The 17,240-nt window shown below is 37.5% G+C and overlaps 1 protein-coding gene and 1 long non-coding RNA gene across 2 annotated transcripts; one reads left to right on the top strand and one right to left on the bottom strand.

Moving 5' to 3' along the window:
* Nucleotides 1–2,526: 2,526 nt before the first annotated feature.
* On the bottom strand, nucleotides 2,527–5,380 carry LOC110880867. The gene is made up of 7 exons (XR_002559480.1): nucleotides 5,221–5,380; nucleotides 4,744–4,956; nucleotides 4,482–4,583; nucleotides 4,284–4,391; nucleotides 4,097–4,180; nucleotides 3,574–4,012; nucleotides 2,527–3,457 (listed from the first exon to the last, which is right to left on the bottom strand). It is a non-coding gene; the product is annotated as an uncharacterized LOC110880867 (long non-coding RNA).
* A 4,878-nt stretch (nucleotides 5,381–10,258) lies between these two features.
* Nucleotides 10,259–16,703, top strand: LOC118483021. Its single transcript, XM_035978591.1, has 2 exons — nucleotides 10,259–10,704; nucleotides 12,116–16,703. Exon 2 carries the CDS (start codon nucleotides 12,248–12,250, stop codon nucleotides 16,676–16,678), a length of 4,431 nt encoding a protein of 1,476 aa, XP_035834484.1. The 5' UTR covers nucleotides 10,259–10,704; nucleotides 12,116–12,247; the 3' UTR covers nucleotides 16,679–16,703.
* The last annotated feature ends 537 nt before the right edge of the window (nucleotides 16,704–17,240 follow it).

Raw genomic sequence — 17,240 nt, 5'->3', positions numbered from 1 at the left:
CTCTGATTCTTCCTCAGATTAACATAAACTATCTGAACTAAAATAAATCTTCTCTTCACCAGGCAGACTCTCTAACAACTCTTCATTTATTGAATCCACTACTTCATTTATTGGAGCAAGAATGGCTCCTTGTTGGAAATACGTTAAATCCCACAAACACTTATTCATATCTGGATATGTAAATGAAATCAGAAAAGAAAAAGGATTGACTTGATCATGAATAAGTAAATCATCTGGAATTTCAATATCTACCTCACCAATCATTTTCTTCAACAAGGAGACTATCACCAAGTTTTAAAATCCATTCTGTAAATTCCTTTATTTCTTTCAATCTTATGCTTACATCCAACTCTTAATCTTATATTCTCAGTTAGCTTTAGTACTTGACAATGTTGCCATATATAAGAAGAATTCAAAGAAGCATTGACTATCATGCTTCTGGTATCTTTAGCGATGACTGGAAGAATTTGTCTAAAATCACCACCAAATAGAACGACCTTTCCTCCAAAAGGCGTGCCTTCCATGTTCAATTGACTGGAACATGATGTGTCTCTCATTGTCCTATTGAGAGCCTGGAAACAATGCTTGTGAATAATAGGTGCTTCATCCCAAATAATCAAAGTTGTTCTTTTAATTAAATCACTTAATTCAGCATTAGGCTCTATCGAACATATTGAATCCTCGTTAATGTTGATTGGAATTACAAACCTTGAATGAGTAGTTCTACCACCATCCAACAAAAGTGAAGCAATTCCACTGGATGCAACATTCAATACATCATCACCTTTGGATCGTAATGCAGCTGTGAATGTCTTCCAAAGATACATCTTCCCAGTTCCACCTTTTTCAATCGCTTTCATAACAATTTTATAAATTCTTTCCTGTTCGGTAGTTAAACACTTTAGATAACCAGCATGTTCCCTTTGTAGAGTTGCTCTGTCATACGATAGTTCTTTCGTTATAAATCAATTATTCAACGATGAAACATAATTGTCCGAAACACTTGGCATGTCATCAAGGTTTTCAGTGTACTCCCATTGCTAAGTAGCAACTTTTTAATTTCGAATAGACAAATGTTTTCAACTTATTTTTCTTGAAGAACCAAATCTAAAACAAATAAAAAAAATATTAATTTTTTCACAATTCAGGAACTATCACATAATATTAATGTAGTTGGTTATAACTTTAATAAAGTAATTACATTACCTGCAATACTAGTTATCTTCCGTTGCTGATACAGAATGTCTTCACATAACAGGGACTTGGTTTGTGACCAAAAAACACCAGGACGAGATATGGAGTTTGATAGTAGCAACATTACAAAAAAAGTCCTCAAGAAGTCTGTGGTTGGTTGACCATGTGCTAGCTTCTTTGATGGCATTAACATATTCCTTATCATCATCTAACAATCCTCGTGCAAAACATGCATCTTTGAATGTTTCAAAAACCTGTCCATCAACTGTTTTTATATCTTCAAAATAGGTTGGTCCCCTAAGATGATTCAATAAAATCCTTAAGTAATAACAATCACCAAGTGATGGTGGGACATAATGTATCCTCCCAACTGATCCATACGGATGCTTTCTTCGGCACCATTTCCGATTTTTAGGTTTCCATACATAATGTCTCAGGAACTCTATATACTTCAATGTCCTTGCAAATTCATCAACTTTGTTACAATTCATCCACTCTGTGAACATTGTCATTTTCACAGTTGGATCACTAACAACATCACACAAATTAGCATGATCATTATACACAATACTCTGACCATCTTCACAATGGAAAGGCAATACTTCAATAGCTGGATATCTATAATGTATATCCTACATGAATATTCTCTAAGCAGCTTCACAAGCAGAAATCTACCTACAATCAAGGTATGCTTTTATCTCATCTACAGCTACATTCTGTTGCGTGTCATTGTTGGTGGTATTGGATTAGAAAACAGAAGCCGTGAGTCTATCAGGTCCTTTATTAATTTATTTAAACAAATATTTGATAGAACCTGACTGGTTGCACCATTCAACGTTAATGTGGCACTGATACTTTCTGAGTAGAAGGGTATTGTAAGGAACTACAAACCTATTATCAAGTGCCACGTCATTCTTTACTGCTGTATTACTTGTTTGACGACGACGGTAGACAGGATATCCTTCAGAATCAACGCAAGTCTCGTATACATATTTTTTGGGAAACTTTTTAGAACATTTTAGCTGAACCATACATGGACACCGTGGGTTGTCTGTACCGCATGGTCCATGAATCATAAATTGCTTGACAAGATCATATAATTCAGGATCTCTTTCTTTATCTGGTATCTCAGCACTAGTAACACGATCATTATCAGATGCAGTTGGAAATTTGCTTTCAGCACTCAAGAACAAACATATGTGAGCATGTGGCAGTCCACGCTTCTGAAATTCAACTGTATACGTAACTAAAATGTTTTCAAGGGTGAGCTGTTAGATAAATATAATTAGGTGTTCAAAGATAAAAAGTTTTAGTAAATGGTACCTACTTATATGTCACCAAAGAATTTATGATTCTTGAAATATTTTATTAGATGATCCAATTTACACTTGAATAATCTAGAGATAATATCCGGCCTGTCTTCAGGATTAAGAGCTTTATCATGCAAACACCTATAAATCTCAGGCCAATTGGGATTACAAGTCACTGTTATGAATAGATCGGGATATCCAACAGACTTACAAATTGCCATAGTATCCAAGTACTTTTGCATCATATATCTAGAACCACGAGTAAATGATGAAGGTAAAAATATAGGTTTACCACAATTTGAGGCATTATTCTCTCCACTTTCAACAGTAGCATTCAAATTCTTAAAACTTTGGGTTCAAAGTTTCGGTTGTTGTATCCTTATATAATTCAACCTGGCAGATTCTATCATCGTGTATGCATCAACCAAAAACTGTTGAAATAGTTTTTTGGCATTAACTAACAATGACAATTGATTGTGTCTATCTTGTATTTTGTAACAAAAGAATTCTCTAATTGTAAGGTTGGTTCTAAGTACCTCATTATCAACCGCTATCCCTCTATGTTTGATACCAACTCTATAACCATCTTCTGCATATGGGAAAATAAGTGGATATTGCAAAGCAAGGTAAGAAGGATGAAGTTCACTAATTATTTGAAGACCACCAGACTTCTTTGAACAATAATGTCCCATTTATCAAATGCTCCATCAAAATCACCAATTATTAACACAACAACTTCTGATGCTATTGGCAAGTTGTGAATTCTTCCATCCTTATCTCTTGTTCCAATAAGCTTGAGGGTTACTTCTTGCCACTCATTTTCTTGCAAATAATCTCTTACCATTCTGAATGACTGGACAAGAGAATTGCGAGAATCCAACATATTTTTAAGACTTTTGATGATCGTAATATCTAGCTGGTTGTTTGTTGTGGTTTTAGAAACTATCTGAGAACTGCAAGAAATATAAGAATGTTAAAATTTACATTCATTTCAAATGAACCATGGATGTGAATATATTGGGAAGCAATATATATAATCATAAATGGCACAATTTTATAAAGTAATTACCTTACTGCCTTTTGATGATTTACCACCTCGTTTTATGAATCATATGTGTAAAGCTGTGAAAATTTGGGTTCTTCTCCATCGCCCGGAAGTAGACTACCCATTCGATGATAATTCTGACTTTGTAGTCTAAATTCATAAGGACCTTTGCCTCTCTGATAACTTTTGTCAATCTTGCCACCAAGAGATGCGAACGAAATCATCATGTTATATGCTCGAATATTATTCATGAAATTCTGACACTCTGAGGTATAACTTATATATAAATGACGTAGTAATGGAGGAGGTGGAGGTGGTGGTGGTAGCTCAACATCTCCATTTGAATAGCAAAGAGAATATGAGGTTTTCTTATGATTTTGATTTCCCCTAAGCATTTCACCTTCCCATAATATTGCATCAGACTTAGAGCACACAAAGATGGCATCTCCATGATCAATATAATCTTCAGAATTGAATAAATTTATTAGTCCCTATAAGGTATATAAACCTTAAAAGCTTAACAGGAATTTAGATTCGTATCTTATACCTTTAGAAATTCCATAAATCTTCTTAACCACAGAATCTGCTAAGATCTCATCAGTCATTGATAGTTCAATTTTAGATATGTCACCTATATTGAAACTTGTAAAATAAGACATATGTAACAATTGATAAAAGCTAAGATATGAATATATATTAAAGGAAAATTTTGTTTTGAAACATATAACACATACAATCTGTAATATTTGATAATGGAGTCCTCTCAACATAATCGGATGTTTGCTTAGTACTTCCCAAAGGAGTTTGATGTACATTCCTTGATGAGATTTTTCTTGATGGATCTTATAAGGCAAAACTTTATAAAATAAATGAACAAAACTACAATTCATAATTTTAATTTAAAAAAAATATCTCGAGTACTGTAAGTTTACCTTTTCCTTTTGTAGATGACTAACACAAATTATTACTAAGATTTGGAGTAGCATAAGTAAGAGAGTGATATACATTCCTTCGTTCAACATTGGTTGTTGAAACTTGTAAAAGAAGACATATGTAAGGATTCCCAAAAGGTAAGATATATATATATATATATATATATATATATATATATATATATATATATATATATATATATATATATATATATATATATATATTTCTTTTAAGTTTTGTTTGGAAACCTATAACACATACCATTTTAATATTTTATAATGGAGTCCTCTCAACAGAATCGGATGTTGATGTAGGATGACAACCACCATTGTTTCTCTTTTGTTGTAGAATACACTTCCTTTTTTTTCTTGCTTCAGCGGAGCTTTGTGTTGGACTTCCTTGAAGGAACACTTCATACTTGCTTGAAATTCTCATATTTGTATCCATAATTTCAAATACCTAAGTGAAGAAGATCTGTTGCCAAATCGAGAAAAAGGACTTTGAAATTGTTGTGAAAATGACAGTTGCTTGATTGTTAGAAGAATAGCTTAACGATTTTCAACAATAGAGATTTGAAATTGTTGGTGTGTTTTATATTAGGGATAAAAATATAAGAGCTGTGTTTGGGGGTAAGATGTAATTTACTTATCCCAATGGCGGTTTAAATATTGTGTGGACCAATCCGATCCAGCACTGTTACTCCGATCATTTATATAGCAAGATAAAAACATACTTTACCTTTTCAACAACTTTTCACATCCCTTCCTAAAAGTGTTTTCTCTTATCTCATTAAAACTGTTTCAACCTTTAATTGCCGATGCACACTTGAATCTTCAGTCATTCCACTTGAATACTTCTTGCTTTTCACATCATCAACAACTTCGATCAAGGTATAACAATATTTATTCAAACTTGTATGCACACAAGTTTCATATGTGCATCATTAACGACTGTTATCATTCTTTGTTCATGTGTGCATGTTTTATAGATGACGTATAAATTTCATTTTACAACTTTTTTATTTGTTATAATTTTTGCGATTCTAACTTTTCTTTGATATGGTGCTACATTTAGTTACTTGAAACCAATCGATAATCTATGTTTTGTTGTTTCTATTGTTTGATATTAAATAATTTGATGAATCTTTCTTAATGGACTTCTAAAAAATGTTATTTTCTTGTTACTCGGATCTACAGTTTTTGGAGGAATCTTTGTTTAAGGATTTCCTCTAAACAAATTGATAAATATTATATGTGTTATTTGAATGGCATAGATATGTTATGCATTTTTTATTGATATTCTTATCACAGTCTTGATAAATAATGACTTATCTGAGAAAATATATTGTTTGATTGTTTCTTTGGTCTTTTAGGTAAACATCATATCTTGGAAGATGTCTTTTTATCAATATTTGGACTCTCTTAATTCCAAAATCTTGGTAAGATTATTACATTAAAAACATTTTCTGAAGTTTTGTTCTTAAGGATTAATTCACATATAACATTTGCCAATAATTAAATACTTGAATTCCACAGATAATACCACAATTCTTTGCAAACAAACATTTACTCAATGAAGTCGCTGGTAATACTGCCGTCATAGAGTGTGTAAACGGTACAAGTTGGGAGATCGGATTCTCAAAACACAATGGAAGTTTTGCTCTAAAGGAAGGATGATCCTTAGTTGTCTCTGACCTTTCATTAACAGAAGGATGTCTATTGGTATTTAAAAAAACTGCACCATATACATATCTGCTGAGACCTTTTGAAAAAGTTCATCGTTATCCAACAAAACTCCCGATGATTTCTATGTTTACAACAATATCATTTGAGAGTAAGTTTGGATGTATCTATTAATTCTCCCATAGTTTTCCCGATGCTTCTAAGGACGTGTTGGTAAGTTTTCCTATTTTAATCCAATACTTCAAATGTTATAGTACTAATTAATGATATACTTTAAAATTTTCTGTACCTTTGTCGATTTCATAATAAAGTTTATACTTTTTGTTCAGCTAATACCCAAAGACTTGGTTAAAATCAATATTGGAGTTGCCAAACTTAAAAAGTCATTTAAGATTTATGTGAATCAGTGGGACTCTTTTAATGTACTAATTCACCCGGATCCTCTTCGCAGTTGTTACTTTATAACTAATGGATGGGACAAGATTGTACGCTACATGGGTCTGTTTACAGGAGTTGTACTTGTTTTAAGATACGTAGTGGATTACACCTTTGAGCTTACTGTCTTTAACTTGAATGGATGTGAGATTGTTGTGCCTAAAGCTAATGACAGTCTGAAAGGTGATTGTTACATTTACAGGAATTCAATTGTTGCAAACTTTCGATAGTTTTCGTAATTTGTAAAATTTTATATTTTATTATGAAATGGGTAATCATATGATCGAGCAAAACGGTATTCACGACATATTCGGAACGAAATCCAAGTTTCATACGCTTTTATACCCTTCATATAGCTTAAATTACAAGTTAGAAGGGTTAAAAATGGCAAAAATGTGATAATACAAGTCCAGGGGCCAAATCTGCCAAAAAATGGAAATTTTATTTATCAGAAGGCCTTACGGACCGTAAGAACTAAAGCCATATGGTCCGTAAGGGGTGCCCAATAGCAGATTTTTTCTTGATCTCCAAGTTCTTGCAAACTATGCCACCTCTTGACACCTAGCACAAACTTGCCACCCTCCTTCTGCTTCAAACACCTCGTGGGACACTTGCTAACATCTGGAGAAGTCTCATAACACTTGGCATGATCTTGTGATCATGCTTCAAGTATAAATAGCCTCTTTTGTTCATTGTTGCAACTTGCTCACTTCCTCCCTTTCTGTATATACACTCATATCTGGAGCTTTGCTTCTTTTTAGAGGTCTCCTACTGAGTTCTAAGCTTCTATAGAACACAAGTAAGTGTTCTTCCTTAGTCTCTTTTCATTATTTTGGCTATTTTTTTTGCCAAAAGTCAAACAGTTTGACTTTCTGTTTGACTTTCGGTTCAGACCATTTTGGTCAAGTCAAAGTTCAAATTGAACTTTGCAACGTGATCGTAATCACGAATGTATTAATCCCTTGCGATTGCACCTTCTGATTACCACGTTTAGTAGGCGAGATGACGAGTCAAATTTTACGAAATTGAAGTAAAAAATGTACAAAGGTGCATTTTACGACGAAACTGTTTTCGGGTATTAAAACTTAAAGTTTTGACACCAAATCAGTATTATAACATTCTTAGACCTGTTCAAACATGTCTAACTCATCATTTCTAATTTAGTGCTTTTTATTTAGTCGTAAGTCAAGCGGTTTGACTACCGCTTTGACTTTCGAATCTGACCCGTTTGGTCAGTCTTAGGATTCGACCAAGCGCATTTTTATGACCATAGTAATATAGGGAATAATCCTCTGAGGTTATACCTTATGGTCATATAGTTTGGTTAGTTATATGATGAGTCGATTTTATATACTTTTAATTTTCTGAAAATGCCATTTTGGCACATAAAATGGTTTAAGCATATAAGGCCAATGTTTTGACATCTAAACTGATGTTGCAACATAATTAAACTTGTTTTGACATATTAGACTCGTCATATGACTTGTTTAACCATCCAAACCCGTAGTTACGCTTACGACCCGTTAAAGTTGCGTAAACCACTTTGACAAGTCGTAATGGGTCAAAGCACTTAGAAACTCTTCCAAATCAGAATGTAAGGTATTATGAACCATATTATACGAGGTCCTTCACTTGTTTGGTTTATAAACCTCATTCTATTCGATCTCTCGTTTAAAGTCTTGATACACTAACACATAGTTATCTGACACATTAGGAACCACTTGAACACTTGAGCTTCGTTTACACAAGACACATATGCAATCCCAAGTGAGTACATAGTCCCCTCTTTTACTTTTTTCAAATGTTTTGGGGTGATTCATATGTGCCTACTATCACTTTTTCCAAGTTACCAAAACACTAATATATATGGTTTATATATATATAACAATATACATGAGACAACATGCTTATATTGTGCAATACTTGTTGATGCATTATCTATGACACGAGAACATACATTAAACCTTGACAAGCTGATCGATAGTATATTATAGCGCTATAGGTGTAACAACCCGATCCCGCTTCCGACCTAATCTAGGAAGAACCCACTGATGGATAAGCGCTATAGGTTTAACGACCCATTCCCTCTTCAGATATTATTTCAGGAAGAACCCACTGGGGAATGATAGAACCCGTGAAACTTTGGAAAAACCCTTTGGTGGTTTAACCGAACCACTAAACATGACAATTGGTTTTCTATACATGACTATTGGTTTACGCAAACATGACAATTGGTTTACTCTACATGACGATTGGTTTACACATACATGACAATTGGTTACTCACACATGACAATTGATTTCTACACATGACAGTTGTGTTATACTAAACATGACAATGGATTTTCAAGTGCCTATATATATATATATATATATATATATATATAAACCATATAATTTTACAAGAAAACATTTTGTCGAGTCTCATGACTACAAGTTTTTCTTTTAAATATACCAACCTTCTTAGTTGGTAAAATATGTTGCAATACCAAACACATTTATTAAAAGCTGATTTCAAAGATCTTATTCATCAACTCTCGTAGTCGGACAAGGTATTGCAATACAAACACAAAGCCATGAACTTGACCACAAAACTTATGTACTCACCAACATTCATTTGTTGACTTTTTTTTTTTCACATATGTTTCAGGTTTCGACATACAAGCATGCTACACATAGGAACGCATTCGGGCCTTAGACTTCTTTAAATAAAAAACATTTACTTGTATTCTTTGTGTTGTAAAACGATGTTATTAATAAAATGAAACTTTTAGTATCATGTGTGGTGAACAATTTGTAACGTGACTCCCCGATGATTTCGCCGCGTGTTGTTTTATTACGCGGTCGGGGTGTTACAGATTGGCATCAGAGCCATGGTTATAGAGAATTAGGTTATTAGTAATGCTTTTAACCTAGACTATAACCTTCCTAGGACCCTAACACGAGTTATCTTGCATCTAGATTCTTAGTGCAACAAATATACAAAACCATCACCTATCCTTAGGTGATTACCCAAACAAGTTAAAGTCCTAATCCACTCATAGATGTCAAATCACCAAGTTTTACAATAGATCATCATCTATCCTTAGATGATTTATTTTTAGGCCTTTAAGCCTTGTAAATTTTCAAAATCTCGTCAAAAGTTTGGGTTTTAATAATGTAAACACGTGCAATCCGGAAGGGTGGATGCCTGTACCTTGAGTTTTCTGCCTAAGGCTAAAGTGTTCATCAGTTCGTACAAACCCGCATAATCAGACCAGTCACTCTTACCTGAGAATTCTTAGGGTGAGTGTCGACTTATAGGCTAAAGCATGTCTTCGCGATACATTATAAAGACCCGTTTACTTTGATTAGTCACTGTGTTGTTTATTCATTTTTGATAAATGAGTAAATGATTACACTCGTTATGCTTTGTTGATATTTTAACGATTCTTTTTAAATCCTTTGTTGATCTCACTTATCTTCCCTCATGATTTCTTTCTCTGATGTGTTGTAAAACACATACATTTATCTTATGTAAATTGTATATTTTTGAATAGTTTTAGAGTAGTTTTTATTAGTTTTTAGTTTTTTTTATTAGATTGTTTATTACAGGTCTTGGTGCATAAAGAAATAAAAGCGAGCTAAAATGGGTCATAAATGAGCTGCTCCATCACAAAGAAAAAAAAGGAATAATAATGAGACTTGGAGGGCCGAACTGCAATTAGAGATAAGCTATTTAAAAATAGCCAACCAAAGATGGAGGACTAATCTTGTCAAGTGGTTTAAAGTTGAAATTAATTCTCAACTCATGAGAAAAAAGAAGCAGATCCATGATTCGTTGACCATTTATAATATTTGGTGACTACCTTTTAGTCTATGCAAGCCCACTTCAACTTTTTATGTGATTCGCTGCCAAGGCCCAGCTCGGAAACAATTTTGGTTGACATAAAATTATATAAGGCAGCTATTATTCGAGAGAGGGGGGGATATCATCATTCAACCTACCGTGACGGCAGAATTTCTTCTGGGAGGAAGAACTCTACGGACGAAGCAAGGCAACAGCAGACGCAAACGAGAGGCATAGAAGAAGGTGACAAGCTGTTTGTGATTGAAGATTGCAACCCGTAACGTTTCTTGTTCTAATTATTTATTTTAGACAATTATGAACATGTTTTCATCTTTTAGACTTTGTTTTGAATTTGAAACTATGTTTAGAGGCTAAAACTTTTTAAGCCACTTAGGTTTGGATGATCTATTGATGCGTGTTTGATATTTATTTTGACTATATGACTTTGACAATGTTTTGGAGTAAATTAGTTATAAGTTGTTGCTAGAATTGATTGTGTATATTTTTGTTTTGCTGAATTTATTGATTTGGTTGATGAGTTTAATGCTTTTGGTAGGAATAAGTCACCACTAGTTGCGTTAAAACTCGCTTTTAGGTTGTTTATTCGCGATTCTCAATCTAATTGTTTGAACTTGGTAACAAGTCATAACATAAAATCAATTTAAAATCAGCTAGACATTAGTGTGCACCCATCTTCTTTGATTCGAAAGATAATTAGAATTTGCTAGGTAATTCTGGGCATTGTTTGGTAGTTTTGAGCACCCGATAACTCGGGGTTCGTCTGCTTATTCGTGTGTCAGTTAGTCCTAGGATTTTGGTGTATCATCTTATAGCTTGCTTCACATCTAGAGGGTTGGTTAAGGGTAATCCTTTGCAATTTAATATTTGTGGGATTTAGGACCTTTAAGTAGGCTTGTTTCCTTATAGCACTCCATCACATGTTTTGGTTGTTTTATTGGTCGGTTCTTAGGTTCTTGAGTTAGTGGGTCACTTTCCTTGTTACCTAATTACTATAGGATTTATTCTCTTTCACAAGAGAGTAATCAGTTAGAAACTGAAACCTAAGTCATTTGTCAAATTATTGTCTTCACGTGTCATTAGTGATTCCTACCTAAGTGGTTTGTTCATCTCTCCTGGTTGAGTTCACAGTCTTAGTTGCCTTCGTGTTCGTTAGTTCCGTTAAGTTAGTTAATTTAGTTAAAATATTATTTAATTAATTTTAAAATGAAAACCAAATTCTAAAAATCAATTTAGGACTAGAATTGTGATTAGGGTTAATTATTATAAGTGCCAGTCTAGAGTCCACGGTTCGATACTCGGTCTTGCTAGTTATACTACTTTCACGTCCGGTTCACTTGCCGTTGTGTGTAGTTAGTGAGTTCCACTTTTAAAACTTGGTCATAAAAATTAATTGCAAAAATCACACATCAAGTTTTTGGCGCCGTTGCCGGGGACTTTTTTTTTAGGCACCTTTGAGAACGACCTTAGTCATATTTTTGGTGTTTTTATTTGCTTTCTAGTTATTTCCCTTGAGGTGCCCTTGCTTTGATTGCTAATTGCTATTTGTGCCCTTAGGTGTTAGGTCGTCTTTATTTTTTATTTATTTTTTATTATTTTTTTTAGCGTAGTCGTAATTTTTATTTAGTTATTTTTTTTTCCACCAGTTTATGCCCCATACTCGTTCACAGGGACCACCCGAATTTTTTGCTTCATCTGAACCCGAACGAGAGTTGTTTGAGCGTCTTAGCCAGCATCAGAAGCGTATTAGTAGGATCACCGACAAAAAGGTACTCATTCCTATTCCTTTTCCTACAGTTGCTATGGGTGATAATCCTGCTAGACGCACTGTGAACCAGCATGCCACTGAAGGCTTCACCGGAGGCCGAACTTCCATCACGACACCCGAAGCACCCGCTAACCAGAATTGGCAGATCCCTTCCCATATCATGACCACAATTTCTAATAGTGCTCAATTCCACGGTCTGGAGGACGAGGATGCACCAGGCCACATCACCCGATTCTTGCGTATTTGTAGCACCTTCAATCTTCATGGTGTTACCGCTGATGCAGTTTATCTGCGCTTGTTTCCCTTTTCCCTTTCTGGTCGGGCTGCAACTTGGCTCGACACTTTGCCTCAAAATTCTATCACTACTTGGGAGATTCTGAAATCAAAATTCTACAAGAAGTATTACCCTCCATCCAAGGCCGCACGCCTTCGAGACCAGATCCATTCGTTCCGTATGGATCCCGATGAGCCTTACTACATGGCATGGGAGCGATTCCAAACCTTGCTTAGCAAGTGCCCCCAACATGGTCTTTCTGAATGGGCTCTAGTGGAGAAATTTTATAATGGTCTCACTCCTGATACTCAACTGATGTTTAATACTGCCGCTGGAGGTTGTATCATGGACAAAAAGGACCCAACTGAGTGTGAGGAAATGTTTGAGAGTTTTGCTATGGCCGGTCAGCAGAGCCATCCTGCGAGGAATTCCATTCCTTCTACTAGGACCACCTCCTCTGCTAAAGGTGTGTATCAGGTCACTCCTGACACTAGTTTGGCTGCTGAGTTAGAGGCTTTGAAGAGGGAGATGAGGGAGATGAAGTTGAAGGAGCGGAAGTGTGAGATATGTCGTGGAGGACATGAGACAGTTGATTGCCCCGTGAGATCACAAGAAGAGGTCGACTATATTTCCAACCCGAATAATCATTTCCAAAATGCTTCATTTAATAATTCTTATAATTCGGGTTGGAAAAATCAATCCAACTGGAGGTCGGGAGGAAACCCGCCAGGGTTCCAACAGCAATCTTCGAGTGGATCATCATCTGGTACTGAGTTCAAGGAGCTGAAGGACATTCTACTTGCTCAAAGTCAACAGCTGAACCAGTATATGACTTCGAATAATCAGCGACACGAGGAGCACGATCGTATGTTTAAAAATCAGGGAGCTTCGCTGCAGAATTTGGAGAGACAAATGGGGGAGATGGCGAGACAGTTACAGCAGAGGCCACAAGGTGGATTACCGGGTAACATCGTTCCTAATCCTAATTCTCATGCTCATGCTAAAGCTGTCATGACTCGGAGTGGCAGAGGGGCCACAGTTGATCAACCGGTGGTAGATGAAGAGCCGGTTGATGAGGAGATAGAGATGGAGACTCCCACTGGCAAAGTGCAACCCAGGCTAGCCCCAGCAAGTACCGCACAGTCCAGTGAGTCTCAGAAGAAGAAGAAGGAGCCCATTCGTGATTATTCATCTATTCCTTTTCCGGGCAGATTTAAGAGAGAGAAGGAAGCGGAGCAGTTCTCAAGATTCTTAGGTTTGTTTAAGCAGCTCCATATTAATCTTCCTTTCGTAGAGGCTCTAGCGCAAATGCCCAAGTATGCCAAATTCCTGAAGGACATTCTTAGTAATAAGAAGAAGTTAGAGGAGTTATCACATGTGTCCTTGAGTGAAGAGTGCTCGGCAGTTCTTCAGAATCGTCTTCCCAAGAAGATGACTGATCCGGGAAGCTTTACTATTCCATGCTTGATTGGTGATCTATCAGTCAGCAATGCTTTGGCCGACCTGGGAGCTAGCATAAATTTGATGCCCTATGCAGTGTTTGCTAAGCTCAACCTAGGCGAGCCTTCTCCTACTCGTATGAGTCTCCAGCTCGCGGATCGGTCAGTGAAATATCCGCGAGGGATTGTGGAGAACATGTTAGTGAAAGTCGACAAGTTTGTCTTCCCTGTTGACTTTGTGATCTTAGACATGGATGAGGATGCTCATGTACCATTGATTCTAGGTCGACCATTCCTAGCTACCGCGAGAGCATTGATTGATGTTTATGATGGTAAGCTAACACTTCGCGTAGAGGATGACATGGTCACTTTTGATATCAATAGGTCGATGACTCATCCTAGAGAGCACGACGATACTCTCTACTTCGTTGACACCATCATGTCACATGTGGGTCATTGCTTGAGTAAGGTTTGTGGGCGTGATGCTTCGGACACGCAGATTCTGGACACGTTTATCCCGGAGGTTGAGATGACTACTACATCATATGGGGAGTCCGAGAGTCATTCTGAGGTTTTTGAGGTAGTTGAGAGGAAGGAGCCTGAGGAGAGGCCATCTGTGGAGAGTCCCCCGTCCCTGGAGCTGAAAGATTTGCCATCTCATCTGGAGTATGCCTTTCTGGATGACGGTTCTCAGTTACCTGTCATCATCTCTTCAGAGTTGACAGAGGAGGAGAAGACGAAGTTGATGGGTGTGCTTAAGGCACACAAGCAGGCGATCGCGTGGAAGCTCGTTGACATAAAGGGTATTAACCCTTCGTTCTGCACACATAAGATTCTGATGGAGGATGAGTTTAAGCCCGTAGTTCAGCCGCAGCGTCGACTAAACCCAAACATGCAGGATGTGGTAAAGAAGGAGGTGATAAAATTGTTAGATGCAGGCCTGATTTACCCAATCTCTGATTCTGCATGGGTTAGTCCAGTTCAGGTGGTGCCTAAGAAAGGAGGCATGACAGTGGTTCCGAATGAGAGGAACGAGTTGATTCCCACAAGGACTGTTACAGGCTGGAGAGTCTGCATCGACTATCGTAGACTTAATGACGCCACGAGGAAAGACCACTTTCCTCTTCCTTTCATTGATCAGATGCTGGAGCGTCTATCAGGGCAGCAGTTCTACTGCTTCCTTGATGGCTTCTCAGGTTATTTCCAGATCCCCATTGCACCGGAGGATCAGGAGAAAACCACTTTTACATGCCCGTACGGTACCTTTGCTTATCGCCGTATGCCTTTCGGGTTATGTAATGCTCCAGCCACATTTCAGCGTTGTATGGTGGCGATATTTCATGATATGATCGAGGACTCGATGGAGGTATTTATGGATGATTTTTCTGTTTTTAGGAGTTCCTTTGATCAGTGTTTGCGAAATCTTGATCGTATGTTGGCTCGATGTGAGGAGACAAATTTGATGTTGAACTGGGAGAAATGCCACTTCATGGTGAAGGAGGGCATAGTTTTGGGTCATAAGATTTCACGGGCGGGTATTGAGGTCGATAGAGCTAAAATCGACGCGATTTCTAGACTTCCACCGCCAACTTCTGTGAAGTCTGTTCGTAGTTTTCTAGGCCACGCGGGATTTTACCGTCGGTTCATCCGTGATTTTTCTAAGATTGCGAGGCCTATGACCCGGTTATTGGAGAAGGATGTTCCCTTCGATTTTTCTGAGGAGTGTGTGAGGGCGTTTGAGTTTCTTAAGGAGAAATTAGTGAGTGCGCCGATTCTTATTGCTCCCGATTGGAGTCTTCCTTTTGAGATTATGTGTGACGCGAGCGATTTCGCGGTTGGAGCTATTCTAGGACAGCGTAGAGAGAAGCGATTTCATCCGATTTACTATGCGAGCAAGACCCTGAATGACGCCCAGGAGCATTATACCACCACGGAGAAAGAGCTCCTGGCAGTTGTCTTTGCTCTCGATAAATTTCGTTCCTACCTGGTTCTTTCTAAAGTCGTCGTCTACACCGATCACGCGGCATTGAGGCATTTGTTTGCGAAGAAAGATGCGAAACCGCGCTTGATTCGGTGGATTCTACTCTTGCAGGAGTTTGATCTTGAGATTCGGGATAAGAAGGGAGCCGAAAACGTTGCAGCAGATCATTTGTCTAGACTTGAGAATCTCGAGAGTGATGAGAGTGATGAGGATGAGATTGGCGATAGTTTTCCTCATGAGACTTTGATGTTTGTGAAACCCGAGGATGAGGGAATGCTTTGGTATGCTGATATAGTGAATTATTTAAAGGAGAAGGTGATACAGCCGGAGATGTCTTTCCATCAGAGGAGGAAGCTGATAGCGGACTCGAAGTACTACTTCTGGGATGATCCGCATCTTTTTCGTGTTGGAGTTGATCAGGTTGTGAGGAGATGTATTGCTGGAGAGGAGCGTATGCAGGTTCTCAGGCATTGTCACGAGGGGCCTACCGGAGGACATTATGGAGCTTCTTACACCGCGAGGAAGGTGTTGGATTCTGGATTCTATTGGCCGACAGTGTTTCGAGATGCTCATGAGTTGGTTAGGAGTTGTGATGCTTGTCAGAGAGTAGGTAATATCTCATCCCGAAATGAGATGCCCCAAAATCCGATGCAGGTAGTGGAGGTTTTTGATATATGGGGTATTGATTTCATGGGTCCGTTCCCGATGTCTCGAGGGAACCGATACATCCTCGTTGCTATAGATTATGTGTCGAAATGGGTGGAGGCTTAAGCCTTGCCTAAAAATGATGCGAGGGTTGTAGTGAGATTTTTGAAGAAATTGTTTGCTCGCTTTGGTACCCCAAGGGCGCTTATCAGTGATAGAGGTACCCACTTTTGTAATGCCCAGATGGAGAAGGCATTGAAACGCTATGGTGTCACTCACCGGCTTTCAACTGCCTATCATCCACAGACGAGTGGGCAAGTGGAGAACACTAATCGGGGTATTAAGCGGATTTTGGAGAAAACTGTCGGACAGAATCGACTGGATTGGTCTGATAAGTTAGATGATGCATTGTGGGCTTTCCGGACTGCATTTAAGACTCCTATAGGTACTACACCTTTTAGGATGGTTTATGGGAAGGCTTGTCATCTACCGGTGGAGTTGGAACACCGCGCATATTGGGCGTTGAAAGCAGTTAATCTGGATATGGATAGTGCGGGTAAACATCGGTTTCTCCAGTTGCATGAGTTAGAGGAGTTAAGAGATGAGGCGTATATGAGATCACTAGGCTATAAGGAGAAGATGAAGAGGCTACATGATAGTAAGCTGAGAGGAAATAAGGAGTTTCACC

The sequence above is a fragment of the Helianthus annuus genome, chromosome 10 (assembly GCF_002127325.2).
Source record: "Helianthus annuus cultivar XRQ/B chromosome 10, HanXRQr2.0-SUNRISE, whole genome shotgun sequence".
NCBI classification, from domain to species: Eukaryota; Viridiplantae; Streptophyta; class Magnoliopsida; order Asterales; family Asteraceae; genus Helianthus; species Helianthus annuus.
The sequence above is the reverse complement of the archived record's forward strand: the minus strand, read 5'-3'. Positions and strand labels throughout refer to the sequence as shown.

Bases quoted from the DNA above. Each gene is read 5' to 3' on its own strand.
- LOC118483021 (XM_035978591.1), top strand. From the start codon at position 12,248: ATGGGTGATAATCCTGCTAGACGCACTGTGAACCAGCATGCCACTGAA.